The sequence below is a fragment of the Pongo abelii genome, chromosome 19 (genome assembly GCF_028885655.2).
Source record: "Pongo abelii isolate AG06213 chromosome 19, NHGRI_mPonAbe1-v2.0_pri, whole genome shotgun sequence".
Lineage (NCBI taxonomy): Eukaryota > Metazoa > Chordata > Mammalia > Primates > Hominidae > Pongo > Pongo abelii.
The window spans coordinates 59,391,442-59,410,234 of record NC_072004.2 but is presented as its reverse complement, the minus strand read 5'-3'; the positions used below and the strand labels follow the sequence as shown (position 1 = coordinate 59,410,234).

Sequence of the window (18,793 nt, the reverse complement as noted above, 5' to 3'; positions counted from 1 at the left end):
TATCAGTCACCATGGTGGGTAGTGGTAGCTTTCCATACGGGAGAGAAAAATCACCCCCCAGAAGCAGTAACTAGAATATTATTCTTACCTTGTAGCCTATTGACAATTCTAATGGAAAGAAAAATTGTATTAATTAATTCAATATCTCAGAGAAAAAGAAAATAAAATGACCTACCAGTTTATGTTAACCCAGATCCAATTAGAACTAAAATTCCTCATGTTTTGGGCTTCTTTCTCATAGAATTGACACTTTAATATGTGGCTGTTAAGATCAGAAAATGTGTTCCTCTTCCCATGGTCTTGTCTGGTAAAGCCTATGGTAACAACTCAGGGTCTTGTGAAAGGGGTACTGACTAGTAATCAAGAGAATTTGGATCTAGCCTAAAATTGCCTCTGAATCCCTTAGCCAAATCTTTCAATCTTTCTGTCCATCAGTTACTCAGTTCACAAAATGAGTAGAATAGCAATAGCCCCATGATAAATATCACTATGATACATATTCAGTTCAATTTGATAAACCTTTATTAAACAACCAGGTGTCAGACACTGTATGCGAGACATAAAGTTGAATTAGACATGGTCTCTGATCTTAAGGAGTTTAAAATCCACCAGGGTAGATAAGAAATGTGTGTAAATACAATTTGTAAAATGTGCTAGGTGCCAAAAAAAAAAGATATACCAAAGCAAAACAAACAAACAAACAAATAAGTTTTGTGTTAGCACAAGAAAGTAAAACTTTACTTTCAGTTGTATCAGAAACATTCCCATGAAGGATGTAATTGATATACAGCCTGGCCTACAAGGATAGGTTAGATTACAGTAAGGTGAAATAGAATGTAGAGCATTCAAAGAGAAAGTATAAACAGATGAGGCAGACAGAGCAGAAAAATAGTATTTGGGGAATGATAAATAGTCAGGATTGGTTGGGGCATAAATTGAGTGATGAGAGGTAGAAATTAGGCAAGAACGAAAGATGGCAATGATAGCAGATCACAAGGGCTTTATTAAAAGCCATAGTTAAGAAATCTGTACTTTTTTTCTGTAGGCAGTAGGGAGCTACCCGAAGTTTTGAAGAAAGTTAAGTCACAGGCTCTCAAAACTCTGTTTAGGATAGATTCAAGCAGTGAGGATACTCTTCCCGTATACATTGGTATAGCCATACTGGTTGTTTATTATAAGCATTCACTCTGATTGGTCATGCTCACCAAATAAGGATTTGAGAAGACTAAAGGCAGAGAAACCAGATAAGAAGCTATTATAACTATCCAGACAAGATGTTATGAGGACTTAAGATGAACAAATGCTGTGAACTTTGGGCAAAGAAATCTCTCTTAGTCCCAACAGTCCCAATCTCCTCATCTGTAAAATAGGGATGATAATAATAGGGCTATCTCATAATGTTACTGAGAGAATTCAATGAGATAATACATATAAAACACTTGGCAAAATGCCTGGCACGTAGTAAGTGTGTAATACATTATATATTCATTCATTCATTGACAAGATGGAGAAATTCTTTGAAATATGAATATGTGAGATTCGAGGTGTTTGAAACACTCAGGAAGAAAATATTGTAATTTACTTGCAAAGTGGAGAGCAGACAAATCTTTAGGATTATCCTACTTTCCTCATCCCGTGAATGAGATATCTTAGGTGACCTCTCAGAATAGAGAACGAGCTTTCAAGAACTTACTTTCTCCATTGGCCTGAGAATGTAGAATTTAAACATTCAAAACATTTACTTCATTGATTTCATTTCCAGTAAAAATGGAACACAGATGGTGGGGAAGGGGTGGGAAAAGGAAGAGTGCAGCATGAGGAGAATACGAAAGACTGGCTTATTTTTGAACCCCATATAAAGGATAGTGGAGCCTAGTGAGAATAACAACAGATCAGAAGTTGGTCCCAGAGGAGGTTGAGAGGCTGAGATGGGAGGATCTCTTGAGCCCAGAAGTTCAAGACCAGCCTGGGGAACACAGTGAGACTCCATCTCTATTAAATAAAAATAAAAAATAAAAAGAAGTCAAGGAGCACACATTTTTAGTCCCAAATCTTCTGATAAACTCTGGAGTACTGGACAATTCATTTGATCTCTGGGGGCCTCAATTTCCTCATATGTAGAATGAAAGAACTGGACTAGATGACTTCTGTGGGTCTAATTGGCTCTAACGTTTTATGACTTAACAACCAGAGATATTTTTAGAGGAACACTTCTCTACCCATGCCTTAGGTTCTGTTTCTGCCTTATTCCACTTATGCCTCCCTGAATCCAATATGTTCCTCCAACAAGCAGGCTGACTTTCTTCAGTCTGTTGTGTTCTCAAACTCCTCCCAGAGTTCCCTGGCTTTATTCCTACTCCCTGACTACTACCCTTGCTCCTTTCTTTTCCATGTAGCCTAGGGCTCCACTGCCTTTTTCTCTTTCTTTTATATCACACCATTAAGTGGGTTGGATAAAGGCAGGCCAGGCTGGGAATTCTTCAAAGTTCTAGCCTGCTCTGGTCTCCCAAAGCAGGTAACTTGAGAGCCCTCTCTACATACTTCCCTTCCAGTCAGACAGGTACACACAGACTTGGATAAAAGCCAATTCTCAAAGGGTTCAAAATATAACTTCTTGGTCTGGGTAAAACAAGACCATCTCCCTACACCCATAGCCTTCAATGAACCACCTTCCTTCTCCCAACATGGATAACTTCACTGAGTGGAGACAATTCAATATCATCTCTCCCTTTATGTTGACTTTGTGGTCTCGGTCTCTCTCTCTCTCTCTCTCTCTCTCTCTCTTTCTCTCTCTCACTCACTCTCTCTCTCAAAATGAAAACCAGCTGTAGCCACTCACCCATTGGTGTTCACAGCTCAGCCCACCACACACCATAACCTGCAGGGGTGACCGCCAGTCGTGAGAGCATTTGTATGATTCCAGATCTAAGACAGTGTTGAAGTCACTACACAAACCAAACATTGTAAAGAGCAAGGGAGTCTATGTAAATACAGTTAGGAAAAGAAGCCAAGAAGTGCAGCCAGAAAGGGGGAGGGCTGGGCCAGGGGAGGTGTAGAAAATCATAGATAAGGCATACAGGCTTTATAGACAGCACATGCAGCAGAAATGTCAAAGTGTGAAGACCTGGAGCTTGGCATATTTTGAGCTGCTAAAGCCTAAAGGGCAATTAGGCTATAATTTATATACTGTAATGCTTCAAATGCTCCTAAGCTGTAATAGAAACACAGCTCATTAAATACAGCCAATCTATCATCCCCTTGAGCACCTTGTAGCTGTGCTGTGAGAAAACCAATCACCTTTACATTTTAATAAAAATATTATCTTGCCTGAGTAAAGAGAAAGGAATATAATTTATGAGATGAAAACTGAAATTTTTAAGGGGCAGAGTGAGAAATGGATGCATAACTTTTAATCAACAGACCTAGGGAATTCATGGTCTTTCTTTTTTAAAATGTGTCAGCAAGTCTTTAGAAGGTGAATTTGGACCTTAAAATCAGGGGGATTATGTTGTCAGTTACTTTTAGATCAACAGTATAAGGTAAAATGGGTGAAAATTGGCCTTCTTTTGGAGCAATTAGCTAAGTCTCATTAAACTCAATCCACAGGCCTTCCTATACCCATATGGTTTTTAAGTTTTTTCTTCAGCTAAGACCTCTTCACGTCACTGAGAAAAATTAAGAAGTAAATATTGTTTCTACATACTTTTAAAAAAATTTCTACGCTAAATCCCTGTATTCATCCTCAGCAATAAAGCTGAAACAATCTTATCCAAAGACAGCAGGTAGATTATTTATTAATAATTATATTAGCCTCCTAGGATTGCTGTAACAAATTCCCATAAACTGGGTGGCTTAAAATAACAGAAATGTATTCCCTCACAGCTCTGGAGACCAGAGGTTTGAAATTAAAGTGTTGGCAAGGCCACACTCCCTCTGGAGGCTCTAGAGGAGAATCTAGTCTCTGCCTCTTCAGTTTCTGATGGCTGTTAGCATTCCCTGACTTCTGGCCACATCATTTCACTCTTTCTGTACTCACATTGCTTCCTTCTCTTATGTCTGACAAATCTCCATCTGCCTCACTCTTATAAGAATGTCCTTATGAGGACATTTGTTGTTCGAATTAGAATCCACACAGAAAATCCAAGATAAACGCCTCCTCTCAAAATCCTAAACTTAATCATACCTTTTGCCATATAAAGTAATATTTACTTCGTATCATATCAAATAATATTCACACGTTCTGGAGATTAGGATATGGATGTGTTATGGGGGGTTCCATATTCAGCCCACTACAGTAATCATGATTGTCATTATAAAAACTGAAAATTTTATAACAATATGTAGTTGATAAAGTACACTCATCTACATTATCTTACTTAATCCTTATAATAACTCTGTTTGTGGGTAGAGATCTAAAGAATTAGATCATTTATTCATACATTAAACAGTGATTTTTTGAGTACATACCTACTTTGCAAAGCTGAAAGCAAAAAAAACCAAAACACAATCCCTGTCCTTGTCGGGCACTCTAAAAGCTATCCACAGTTATGCGGTGCCTTTAAAATAACTTTCAACAAGCTTATGCTGCATGAGGTAGGGCCAGTAAAAGCCAGCTGAGAGAACAACAATCTCATTGGGAAAATTCATCTGAGTCTCATCTGGGATTCCCACTTTGGCTTTATCCCCAGACTTTAGATTTCTCCCTTCAAAATGGCTTAGTGCCTCCTCATGGGCCTGCCTACTGCTGAACTTCCTGCCCAACTGACCAAGCTAAAAAAGCCTGAAGCTCAATCTCATGCTTTCATCACTGGCTCTGAATACTCTGCTGAGTCTTGTCACCACAGGAGTGACAAGAACTAGAAAGCAAGGGAAAACGGCTGTAAGACCATACACTGCCATTCACTAGTTCACTCTAGCTAGCTTTTCACTCAGCTTGGCGGACTGAATGTCAGACCTACTCTGTGCTTGTTGGGAGGACCAGGTTTGTGGATATTCTTAATGAGTAGGTTTTAAGTACAGATTAAAGACCTATTAAGAAATTTTGAAAATAAAATATAACACTAGGTAGTGTTTTAGTTTTAAAACTTCCACAGTTGGAGAGAGAGATTAACCTTGCATGACTTACATAATGAATACCTTCTATCTGGAAGTTAGGTAATACCAAATTTCCAAATGTTCCTCAAAAATAAATCCTAAAGTTTCAGAGCTGGAAGGGAACTTAGACATCACGTAGACTAACTACCTCTTCTTACGGTTGAGTAAATGGGCCCAAAGAAGTTAATGGCTTGCCCAAGTCATCGAGTGAAATTAAATAGAAAGCCTACCACAAATTCCAGGGTCATAAGAAAAAATATGTTTAACCAACAGCCCCTCCTTGAGATAGAATAACAAAAAAGCTCATGGCCCGTGTCTATCAAGATCTGGAAAACTTTTGTCATCTATATATAGAGAGAGACACAAAAATCTGAGTGAATTTTATGCAAATAGGCTTCAAGGAAACTACTATTGTACTTTATAATGAAAATATCATTAAAATGACTTTGATAACCCAAAAATCAAAATGGAACAACCTAAGATGGACTACTCTAGAAATGTAAGGATGTGTAAATTATTTAAGATTAAACTGTTAAGGCCGTTTTGAACTTTAGAAGCCCTTACTCTGTATGTAAGAAAGTAGTAAGTCTAATATATAAAGTTAATTATTTTCTATTAACATAGGTCCAAAAATCTCTACTTAGCAAAAATATTCCAGTACAGCTTTGCTTTTCTAGTTCACATATAAGAACTAGGACTACATTTCTTTCTTAAGATATTCTGAGATTCAGGCTTTATCATATGCCTTCACAATATCTTAATGAGGAATATTTAATTAAAATCTGGGATATAGTAACCCTTTATATGTATGAGCAATGTACCCTGTGGCATCACAAAGCACTTTCAAATTCATCATTTCAACTAATCATCCCAGCAACCCTGGGAGGTATAAATGAAAAATGTTTTGGCCACATTTTACAAATAAAGCAACTAAGGCTCAAAAAGGTCAAGTGACTTGCTACGAGTTAGTATAGTGCTAATAAGTGATATATCCCAGCTAGCATCTAAGTCTTCTACTATTTTCACTAAATGACAGAGCTTCTCTGGTAAAAATACGCAAAACAAAAAATATTACAAAAAAAGAGGTATTTTCTGGCTTAACAAATCTATGTTAAAAATATTTTACTCTTGCTCAAAGCCAATATTGTGGAAAATTGATCATCTTGGACTCTCAGGGAAAGGTATTCCTTTTTAATCACTGCTTGATAACTTAGTGTCTTTTACCATTTTATTCCAAAGCAAATAGATGAAGTCTGGCGTGAAATGAGATGGATCATGGATGCTCTACAGTATGCAAGATACAAACAACCAGTCTCTGGCTTGCCCATCACTAAGCTGATAGACCCCTCAGATGAGCAGAGCCTAAAGAAGATCAATTCTACATCATCATCACATATAGACTGTCTTCCATCCCCACCCCCATCCCCAGAGATGCACAGAAGAAAGGCAGTGAGTGGTAAGCAATGAGATCTGAAGTTCTGTTGTTTAGTCCCTGGACTTTTGGTCCTCTCTCCACTGATGAGGACTTTTATGCTGAGGTATTGGTTCCAGAAAGTGGTTGAAAACACTGCTCAGGGGTAAGAGTCTAACAGCATAGAGGAAACAAAATCAGAACAGTAGAGGAATAGGAAACTAGAGCAGTAACCTAAGATCAATGCCATTTAGGGGCAGGGAAGATTCATTCCAGTTCTAGGTCACATTTACAAGATGCAAAAGGATATAAAGCAGGGATACGGCTTCAAAGATGCAGAATGGGGACAACTGTGATGCCAGGTGAGGGCCACAAAAGCCAAGGGAATCTGAGCAAGACAAACTAAGGAAAGACAACAGGCCTAACCTCTATTAAATAGCATCTGACAAGAACGAAGCAGGAAGCAGGCCCCAACCTGGGTGAGAGTTCAGGAAAAACTTCCCATCCACATAGCACAGTGTTCTAGAGTGGAAGGTGGGAAAGAGAGAAACCTTGGATAAACTAGAATCCTGAAACTGAGTCCATGTAAGTAGCTTGGCCTCATCATGGATATAATGAACTTTAAACAAGCTGGAGAAGATACCTAGCAAGGCACCTCTCCACCCTTGGGTATTAAGTCTAACAGCAAAAACCTGACTGGGTTAATATAAATTTCTACAAAATACCTCTATGCTTATAAACAGAGAGAAAGCATACTAGGTAAAGGCAATAAAAAGCTCTTAGCCATGCTAAGGCTAGTGCCATTTTCTGGTCAATTAAAGTAATGGCGATTCAAAGCATCTTTCTTGATTCTATAGTTTGTAAGAGCTCCAATTTTGTAAGCTTCATAATATTTTTAATAAATAGGCCTGATTTGTGGATTTGTCCCATAGGGGGCGGCATGGTGTAACAGAAAGAGCTTGCACTTAGAAATCAGAGACCTGGATTCAAATCCCAGCTTTGTTTTACTAGCTGTATGAGCTTGAACAGATTACTACATCTGACACTCAGTTTCTATGTATGTAAAATGAGAATAATACCTATACCTTGAAGAGTTACTTGTGAATAAGGTAATCTATACCAAAGATGCATGTCATATAATAGACAATATATTGTCAATATCCTGTTTAATGTTATTTTTATTATAGAAAATTTACTGGGAATCTGAGCCTTTTCTATGAGTAAGTTTGTGTCTGCACCTATATTTTTAAAACTCCAATGTGTAAAGTCAAAACTTGGCAAGTGGAAGAACTTAGGCGACAGCTAATTTACATTACCAAAAGAGTCTATGACTTACCAAATAACAAAATATTTAAGTAGAGTTTCTAGAGTGCATTTTTATAGACTGCCACTGGGCTAGAGATACAAATCAAATATCATCTCTACCAGAAGTTCGGCTAATAAGAGAAACAGATATATTAACAAAAAATTACCTGGTAATTGCCCACCTGCTATGAAGTTATCAGTATTAAACTCCTATGATCAAAGAGAGCCTCCTGGAGGAGATGACGGAATCTGGTATGAAGGATAAGCAGGAGTTGAGCAGAAAAACAGGAAACAGAAGAGCATTATAGGCAGAGAAAGCAGATTGTACAATTGCTTGTAGTTTAGGGAATTGCAAGCAGTTTGGCTGAAACTCAGGATCTAAGAACATTGTTCATTCTTTTCTTTCTACTTAAAAAATATATATTTACTGGCCACCCTCCATGTGCCAGGCTCTCTTCGAAGTAACAGGGATACAGTGATAAATAAAGCAAAATATCCGCTCCCATAGAGCTTACTTACATTCTAGAAAGAGGGACAAAGAGTGAAAACATAAACAAACAAGATAATTTCAGATCTTGAAAATTCCAATGTATAATACAAAACAGCAGTAGGAGTGGGAGTAGGCAGGAAGTGCGTTGAATTCACTAGGATGATGATCAGCAGAGACCTATCTGGAAAGATGACATTTGAACCAACCCCAGAAGAAGAAGCTAGTAATGCAGAGTTCTGGAGTTGGAATACTCCAGACAATAAAACAGCAAAAGGCCCTGAGGTAGGTGAGGGACAGAAAGAAGGCCAAGATCTTTGACACACAGTGAACAAAAGGGCAGATTGTGAGAGATAGGGTAGAGAGCAAGACAGAAGCCAGAAGCCAGAGTAGGCAGCGTTCTGTAGGTCATAGTAAAAAGTCTGGATTTTATCCCACTTGTGATGGAAAGCCATTGGAAACTTTTAAGCAAGGATTGATATAATCTGATCTGTAAAATCAAATCTGGTTGCTGTATGAAGAGACCATAAGGGAAAATTACTGAAGCAGAGAGGCAACTTAGAAAGTTATTAACAAAGGAGACACCAAATTTTCTGGCTTGGGTGCCTCATGGTATCATGATGGCACTTACCAAAAAAAAAAGGTAAGAGAGAAGGAAAAACAAGCTTGGGTGGTTGGGCATGTTGAATTTGCGTTGGCTTTGGAACATTCCGTACAAAAAGAAACATTCAGGAGAAAACAAGCTGCATGGAGTCTAGAACTCAGGAAAGAAAACTGGGCTAATATTATAGATTTAAGAATTTGTTTACATGTGAATGATGTTTGAAGCTAGGAAAATGCTTGGGATTCCCTGGAAAGAGGAGGTAGAATAAGAAGAGGAGACTGTGGAAGGATCCCTGTGGAATGGAGCATCAAGACCTATTAGACTAAGAAGGAACAACCAGAGAAAGAAGATTTAAAAAACCAGAGAGTAGTGTCACAGAATCAAAATGTGTAGAGAAAGGTTAAATTCAAAAACTGAAAAGCTTCAGTTGTTTTGCTTTTCTCAACAAGGAAGTCATCAGTGATGTAGATGAGAGCAGTTTTTGAAAGGAAAGAAATAGAAACTGAACACAAGCTAATCAGGGAGTAAATGAGAGGTAAAGAAGTAGGACAGGAATTTTCACTCTTTTAAAATCTTGGCTGCAAAAGGGAAGAAGGAGGGAAGGTAGTAGCTAGAGAAGTGTAGGGTTGAAAGGGCATTTTTTAAGGCAGGAAAGCTATGTATGCTACGATGTCCCACAATTTGTTTAACTCTACAAACAACTCTTCATTTCTATTTCCACCTTCGCAGCCCCTGTCTGCCCTCTCAGTGCACAGAACATTCCCAGTGTTTAATCTTCTCTTGGCCACAGGGTCCTTAGTGGATTCCTCCCTGGCTGTATGAGGGTGGCCTTCTCTATATCACAGAAGTGCCAAACTCTCACGTTGGCCTGAAGACGGGTTGCACCACTCCCTGCTAAGAGGATCTGGCCAATTACATTCAGATTTTATTATTAACTTAAAATGTGAGCGATCATCATTCTGTTTCTTAAAATATAACTCTCTCTTGGGTCCATTTACTTCTTGGAAGCCAAGATTCCATGAGCTATGAAACACAAAGATGTGGAAAGCAGCAAATGACAAATGGAACCCAGTGACGGGGAAGTGCTGTTGAAAACTGGGGAGAAACATTTAGTGTCCTACCCATCACAAAAGCAGAAGCATTTCAGAGTAATGAAATCTGTCACTGCATTCTCTGTCCTTCCCACAAGTGTGACCACTTTGAATTATTCAAAAGCCATTTATGAAAAGGGGGAAATGCAATTTAGAAGAACATACCTGCTGGGTTACCCACAGGGCAAAGTTTGCAGCACAATTCCATTCTGTGTGCATAGGATTCACTAACTTCAAAGGAGCCCGCTAGAAATATAGAGCCTATCACAAACCTAGCCTCTGGTGCCAGCCCAAGATTCTGTTTTAAGGCTGTTGAGTATCTTGAATTGGTTTGTGTATATCTTTTGGGAGTAAGTGGATGGAGAATGGAACTCTCACTTACTTCCCATTTCTGTGTGGTTTTCAAAACACAAAGTAGAACTCCTGTGAGTCAATTAAAATTAAGCATCTCTCAAGGACCCAAGGGGGAAAGTTGGCTCCTAGAAAAGGCAGCTCAAGGCAGGGGGTGGAATGATTTGGTCCATCACATGGGTATTTTGGTGTTTTCTCTCCCACTCCTTTTCTGTGGATATGGTGGTCACAGGCAGCAGCAATTTTTTTTTCCAATACTGCTGTTTCTCCTAGTGACACATGGGTGAGGCAATAGAGAGGAGGGGGGTGTTGTTTCCTTCAGATGCATTTGAAGGTTATCCTGATCTTCCAAATGTAAATCTTGGTAACCTTTTTCCAGATGATGTTAAGAGCACTATGGCATAAAATACATAGCTCAAAAAAATCAACAGGAATCTGGAGATATTATTTCTCTTGGGATATCAGAAGGTGAACAAACCCCAGAGGTTCTACCGAAGGCCTGATGAAAGATTCAGTAAAAGTCTTCATTTATAAATTATTTAAAGTCTACTCAAACACAGTGGAAATAAATTCACTGAAGCACAAATTATATATATATATATATATATGTACATACATACAGACAGTGGTACATTAAAACTGTGAAGATAGATTTTTGGGCAAATATGGATTATTATTCTTTTCTTTCTGTTCTGCCATGCCCCCTGTCTTTAAGAAAAAAGCAATAGCTTTAAGTCAATTATTCTTTCCTGAAATGTCATCTCCCCATAACGCCCTCAAAATCCACATCAACTCTACTCTGCTGTTGTTGGCCTGACCCACAGAGACCAGGAGTTACAACACTCATTACAATGGCAAGAAAGCCAAGCTTCCTAAGCCAGCACTAATACTATGAGCAGAACTTTCATCAAACAGCTCCTGGGTCAACCAGAGGAGAAATTCAAGGTTCTACCAGTCCTGGCCTGCCCAGTGGGCCCTCTCAGGGAAATTGAGGAGCATAAGCAAGTTTATTAAAATAACAACTGGGCAAGGTGCCTACAATGGTTAATGGAGCATATGGCCTGAATCTGGGGATGGAAGCTGCACTTTGCATTCTTTTCCAGGAAGGGAGGGAGCAGCAGTGGCCTAAGTCCTTGGAAACTCTCCTCAGTGCCCTGGCTGGCATCCTGGAGATTTTCCCAGACTGTTCTGGGAGGGGTATCCCACTCTAAGCAACAGGTTCCACTAAGTCTTCTAATAAATAATACAATCACCATGCAAGTCAAATATTTAGATTCCCACTACAGCAGTGTTTCCCACGTGTGGGTCCATGAACCAAGGAGATAATATTTACCACTTAATATTCAAGCTCTTTTGTATCTCCTTCCTAGGTTACTGTGGTTATAACTAGGTCTTCTCTTGAAATCAAGAGAAGCTTTAAGTCAACAGTCTTTCCTGAAATGTCATCTCCCCATCTTTCCTGAAATGAAATCTCCTATCTCTCATGTTCTGGGAGCTACAGTAAATCAGTTATATCACTCACTAATTCACTCTAAAATGTAGGTTAGGAAATCTACTGGACTAGATCATCACCAGCAGAAGATACCATACAAGAAATTATTATTCACCTTTATTATCAACAGCATTCTCACCTTGAAGTATATCTGATTACTGGTTTATATTTTAATGATCTTAATATGTTATTCTCTATTTAGGGTGAAGAGAATTTCAATAATAATAATATCTTCTGTTTTTAAGGCACTTAAAGCATTTTTTTTTTTTGAGGCAGAGATTTATTCTGTTGCCCAGGCTGGAGTACAGTGGCACAAATTTGGCTCACTGCAACCTCTGACTCCCAGGTTCAAGTGATTCTCGTGCTCAGCCTCCCGAGTAGCTGGGATTATAGGTGCCCATCACCACACCTGGCTAATTTTTGGATTTTTTTTTTTTTTTTTTTTAGTAAACACAGGGTTGCATCAGGTTGGCCAGGCTGGTCTCGAACTCCTGACCTCAAGTGATCTACCTGCCTCGGCCTCCCAAAGTGCTGGGATTACAGGTGTGAACCACCGCACCCAGCCCACTTAAAGTATCTTTGACAAACTAAATTACTCCTCATAGTACTTATTCATAGTACCAGTTCACAGAAGCTAAATGATTTGCTCAAGATCATATATGCAGTAGGTAGCAAGACAGGACTTCAGTCCAGGTTTCTCTAATTTTAAGACAATTGTTCTTTCTGCTATATTTGGGCTGGCTCTTCAGTCAAATATCAGCAAAGATAAAGCAAAATTATCTGGGTGATTGTTTTCAGGAATCTATGGTAGATTAAGTAAATTAGATCCCTTCAGGATGCTTTGCTTTTAGTATTATTTCTAAGAGACAGTCAAATATCACTATTCGTTATGCTCCCAGATTTCAATATTTGTTTGTTTCAGTTCTACTCAACATGCTTTACTGAGAGCCTTCTATGTACCATTTATAGCACAAGAGGTTAATAATACAATGATGATTAAGACACAGTGTAGTTGGGAGGTCTTCATAGTCCACTCATATGTCCATGTTCAGACTACATGATCTGGGAAATACAAAAGATTCTACACATCCCTTTGCTTGATTTGTTCCTTAGTCCATTCCTTTGTTGACTGACTTATTCAATATTTACTAAGCAGAGATGAGTAAGACATACATACTGCATGCTCTCTAGAGTTCATGGTCCAATGAGGAAGACAAATAGGAAATGGATAATTTATAATAAAACTTGGTAAATGCAGTTACAGAGATATAAATAAAATGCTCTAAGAGGCAAAAGAACTGAGCAACTAACTCCACCTGGGGAAAACAATACAGGCTCTCCTTGAGAGATTGGGTCTTAAAATATGATACTCCATTAAAATATTAGACTGTCAGCTCATTTAAGGCACATTTCGTATACTCCTTAGTCCCCTCCAAACAGTACGTTCTCACTATTCGTATGTTGGGAGATCAAAATACAGATAGATTTTGCAAAGTGCTTGACTATGGACTGAAAGTGTTGCAAACTTCAGTGGTTGCTTCTAGTTCTAGTAATTTTTACTATCAGTCTTCTACTGGCCCCCAAAAACTATGTCCATGTCTGAACCCTCATAACCTATGAATGTGACATTATTTGGTTTTTTTGTTTGTTTGTTTATTATACTTTAAGTTCTAGGGTACACGTGCACAACGTGCAAGTTTGTTACATAGGCATACATGTGCCATGTTGGTGTGCTGCACCCATTAACTTGTCATTTATATTAGGTATATCTCCTAATGCTATCCCTCCCCCCTCCCACCACCCCATGACAGGCCCCGGTGTGTGATGTTCCCCTTCCTGTGAATGTGACATTATTTGAAAAAAGGGTCATTGCAGATGAAATTAAAGATCTTGTGATGAGATCATCCTGGATTATATGGGTGGATCCTACACCCAATGAAAAGTTCCCTTATAAGAGACAGAAAAGAAGGCACAGACACAGAAGAGAGGCCATGAGAAGACAGAAGCAGAGATAACAGTGGCATGCTAACAAGAAATGCTGACAGCCACCAGAAGCTAGAAGAGGCAAGAGAAAGTATTCTCCCCCTAGAACCTCCAGAGGGAGTGTGGCCTTGCTGACACCTTGATTTCAAACTCTGGCTTCCAGAGCTGTAAAAGAATAAATTTCTGTTGTTTTAAGCCACCCAGTATGTGGTAATTTGTTCCAGCAGCCACGGGAAACTAATACAAGATCTAGTATGTTTCTCTAGTAGCAGCAATGTCAAGAAGCCCTAAGAGTTTAAGTAATTTAACTCTGTGTACCACAAAAAGTGAATTAGATGAACTAAGCACCACTTCTCAGGAACTTTCCACAGAGAGTCATGGAAATGCTAAGGTGGATGGCAGCATAGCAAGTCTTTGTAGTGAGACAGATTTACATTTGGCTGCCTATTCTACCACTTATCAAGAATACAAATTGGAAAATTTGATAAGCCTAAGCTTCAGTATTCTGATCTGCAAAATGAGAATTGCCGTAAGTGTTAAACAAAATAAAGCACTTAGAGCTCTTAGCATTATGGCTGGCTCACAGTAAGCACTAAGTAAATATCAGATATTGTTATTACCATTGTGGATACACGCACACAGCTGAAAACACTGATCAGATAAATGAAGAAGGAAGTTCAACTACAGTCAATTATGAATTATTTGCATGGGTCCTATTTCAAGAGCAATTTCAAATCCTCAGTTATGTTCTCTTCTTCCTCACTCCTAAGGCACCTACCCCTGCTATCATCAAAAACAATCAACAATTTTGAAATCCTATTACTTGCAGTGTCCTGTTTCTCCCACTAAAGATTGAAAAAAGTACTAAGGCTTTTTTAAAGAATATCAAAGTTATTTAGCCCAGGCCTTTACACATTTCTCTCCTTTTAACCTGGAAATATATGTTGCTTCTTTCCTAACCACTTCCCTCTGAGGACAATGTGTCCTTCCATCTTTCTCACTAAGCACCAATGCCAGCACTGGTGCTCACAATTGATCACCTCTCCTTATTATATTATCAACCTCACCACTCACATATTCAACCATTATGTCTCCAATAGTTTCTTCTTCTCCACAATCACAAATACCTTCCTTCAGCTTTGCTACCCACATGCTCTCAGTTCATCCCCTCCTTGATGTTTTGGCTTCCCCTCAGCTCAACCTGTCCCAAATTAAATTTACCATCCATTCTACCACCGAACCCAAATCAGCACTGAAATTTAACTCCTTTAGTTTAATTTCCTATCTTCCCAGGAATCACAGTTTGATATCTACTAATAACTTTGAGGCCTATACACTCGCTTCTCCCAGTTATCTGGAACACTTATCCCTAAAACTTTCACATAGCTGGTTCCTTCTGATCATTGGGTTCTTACCCAGACTCCCCTTTGTACAGTGATGCTTCCACCCCTGGCCACCTTATCAAAAGCATCTTCCTCCTAAGTCACTCTCTAGTTAAAATCCACTTTCATTGTCTTCACAGAACTTCATACTACCCAAAATTAATCTTATGTGTTTTCTGACTTATTGTCTAATCCACTCTCTTTGAGCTATTTGAAAGCAGAGACCATGTCTGTCTAGCACAAAATAACTGTTCCATAAACATCTTTCAATGAATGACTTTCCTGGACTTCTATTTTCTTCCACACAACCACAGCTCTTGCTTAGCCCCACAGCCTGAACAACATAAATATTTGGAGGGAACATATAGCTTGGACCACAGTTTCCCAGCTGGCCTCCCTGCTATCTCTTCCTCAGCATGTTCATCTTACATCCTAGTTGCTATCCTAAATCATAGCTCTCATCTTGTCAGTTCTTCAGAATTCTTTGATGACTACCCACCGGCTACAAAATAAGGTACAAACTCCTTATCTAAGCATTCAGTACCCTCCTCTGGTTCCACCCTACCTTTTTAAAAATTAAATGCTGTTTTTAAAAATATGTTTTTTGAAATAATTATAGACCCTGAAGATTACAAAGAAATGTACAGGAAGTCCCATGCACCCTTCCCTCAGCCCCCCACAATTTTAACATTTTATACAACTCATATAATATCAAAACAGGACTACTTGTGCTCTTTCTTCTTCCTCTTTGTTTCTAATCCTCTTATTGTTTGTATATTTACTATTAAAAGCTACCTCCAGTCATTTTTTAAAAGTGGATGAAGACATAAATTAATATAGACATAGAGATGAATGAATGGAGGGAGAAAAATGAAATGATAGAGTATTTCATCAATCCTGTCCCAATAAAATATAATCCCTCTTTCCTATATACCTGCACTTATTTGCTGAACTTCTCTTATAAAACCTATGTTCCGCCACAGTCTCACAGATGCATACTTTCTTTATACATCCATTAAAACAGTAAACTCCCTAGAGACAGATATAATTTCTTATTAATGTTATATCCACTCAAGCACCAAGTACAGTGCTTCTATTAGAGCAGGATCTCAAGTAATATAGAATCTTCATTGTGAATGAATGGATGAATTAAATATCTCTGCCCCAAGAGTAATTAAATATCTCTGCCCCAACAGTTGGGGGATGCTTCCTAATGGAGGTTATGTTTGAGGAAAACCTTGAACAGATCAGTAGAACTCAAAAAGGCAGAAGAGGGAATCCTTTTATTGGTAGCCATTATTTAAAGAACATATAAATTTATCTCATCCTTTGTAGCTGCTGGATAATATTCCATATACAGATGCACCACAATTTATTTAACCATACTCCTATTGGTTAGGATAAATTTTGGGTTTGTGTTACCGAAGACCCAAATAAGAATGTCATAAACACAAGATACTTTCTCTCTTGTGTGAAAGAAGCTCAAAAGGAGACAATTCAAGGTTGATATGCAGTCATAATGGTCTTCAGGCAACAAGCTCTATTTTTCAGCCCCACCGTCCTAGCATGTGGCTTCTATTTCCAAGGTTGCTCCATGACCTCATCCGACACATCTAGTTACAGGCAAACTGGAAGGAAAGAGAAAGAATGTAATGACCCAGCTAAGCCAGGTCCCTTTATGTAGCCTTCCAGAAGTTTCATACCATACTTCCATTTCCATTTCAGTGGCCAGAACTTAATTATATCGCCATGCTTAGCTGCAGGGGAAGCTGAAAAAAGGTGGTCTTTTACATAAGTGCATTGGTGTCCCAATTAAAATTAAGATTTTGTAACTAAACAAACAATAATGGATACTGGATAATGGATACTGGGTAACAACCAGGAGTGAAAAGGCAAAACTGACATCTTGCCCTGCCAATTAAGAGCAAGTATGTACATCATCTCCTACAGTAAGGAAGAAAAACATTCCGTCTAGTTCTAGTCCCTAAAATAGAAGAAATCTTGATACTGACTCCCTAACAAATCAGACTTTATCCATGAATTTTGCAATATTCCGATGATAATCATGTCTGATTTTCCACCATCAACAGACTGTAACCTGGTTAGAATGTGGGCTTTTTCTTCAATTAACTGTTGTATTTTTTAATGAGCAAGGTAGTCCTTCAGAATATGGAGGTGGACGGCAGCTAGGATTTGAAACCAGGTTTACCAACGTCCACCACTGGAGTCTCCTCTTCTTCGTTCACCTTTTAAATTCCTGCTACTTTGTCAAATGCAAAAAATCATCTCTGAAATAATAGGGAATGAATAAATGAATAACATTTAGCTTTCTAGCCTGTTTCATCCTCTCCACAGCTGTCCAGCTAATAATAAAAGCTTGTGTGGGAAATGAGGGAAGGTTCCCCTACTTCTTTCTGGGCTGAACCTGTCAGAGTTCCTCTCTTTCCTTTCCCTTACACCAAGACCAGAGCCCACTACACAATTTGTGGGGCCCTGTGCAAAATGAAAATGTGGGGCCCCTAGTTCAAAATGTATAAGCATTTCAGGAGGTGACGGCAGGACATTAAACGAAGCACAGGACCCTTCTAAGTGCGGGGTCAAATGCACTGTTCCTACGCCTGTGAAGCAGGCTCTAGCTAAGACTATATTTTGCCTAACATCAGTTTCTGGCTTCGCAGATTCACAGCCCTGCTCTGATGAAGAAGCCTGCTCAGAAGTCTTCCTCCCCACCGACAGTGACTACGACTCCAGCGATGCCCTGAGCCCCAGAGACCTGGACCTGGTCTACCTATCATCTCACGACATTGCGCAGCAGACCCTTAGGGGCCTAAGCGGCAGCGCCCCCGACGTCCTACAAGTGCACGATGTGAAAACCCCACTGGGGCCGGGCCAGGATCCCCAGGGCGAGGGCCCAAATCCCGATCGCTCATGTGCCGAGTTTCTCCATAGCCTGACCCTCACGGGGTTCACACCCAAGAACCACGCCAAGACTGTGTCCGGTGCGCGGCCGCCGCTAGGCTTCCTGGGAAAGCGGAAGCCAGGCAAGCACCCCCACTACGGAGGCTTCAGCCGCCATCATCGCTGGTTGCGCATGCACAGCGAGACCCAGTCGCTATCGCTCTCTGAAGGCATTTACACACAGCACCTGTCCCAGGCCTGTGGTCTGGCCCAGGAGCCCGAGGAGGCCAAGCGGGCCGGCCCGGCCCTTGATGGTCCCAGGGGCCTAACTCTGGCCCACGCTGCCAGCCTTCCTGAGGAGCGAAACAGCAGTCTCCAGGACGCGAGGCCTTACGTGGAGCCCCACGCAGCGGCCCTGGTGGCCCAGGACGAAAAACCATGGGAAGGGTTGAGCCCGCCCCCTGGAGGCCGCAGCACCCTGCCCAGCCCCACTGGCCCCGATGTGAGTCAGGAGGGCCCCACCGCCTCTCCGGTGTCAGAAATACTCAGCAGCATGCTTTAGGGAGGCCCATCCCGGCTCTCCACCCCTCCATCGCTACTACCTGCGTTTTACATCACCCTTACCCCCATCCTGCCCCACTGTGTACGCACTCATTTTCAAGCGTTTTGAATGTTATAAATACAAAGGTTACAAG

The 18,793-nt window shown here is 39.9% G+C and overlaps 1 protein-coding gene across 5 annotated transcripts in view; it reads left to right on the top strand.

Moving 5' to 3' along the window:
- ANKFN1 (ankyrin repeat and fibronectin type III domain containing 1) overlaps positions 1-18,793 on the top strand; it is a 350,740-nt gene extending 331,947 nt beyond the window's left edge. For all 5 annotated transcript variants that reach the window (XM_054535672.2, XM_054535674.2, XM_024235192.3 and 2 more), the window contains 2 exons: positions 6,334-6,550; positions 17,879-18,793. In XM_054535672.2, the coding sequence (XP_054391647.1) occupies positions 6,334-6,550; positions 17,879-18,660 (999 nt within the window). In that variant the 3' untranslated portion in view covers positions 18,661-18,793. The remainder of the gene's footprint in view (positions 1-6,333; positions 6,551-17,878) is intronic.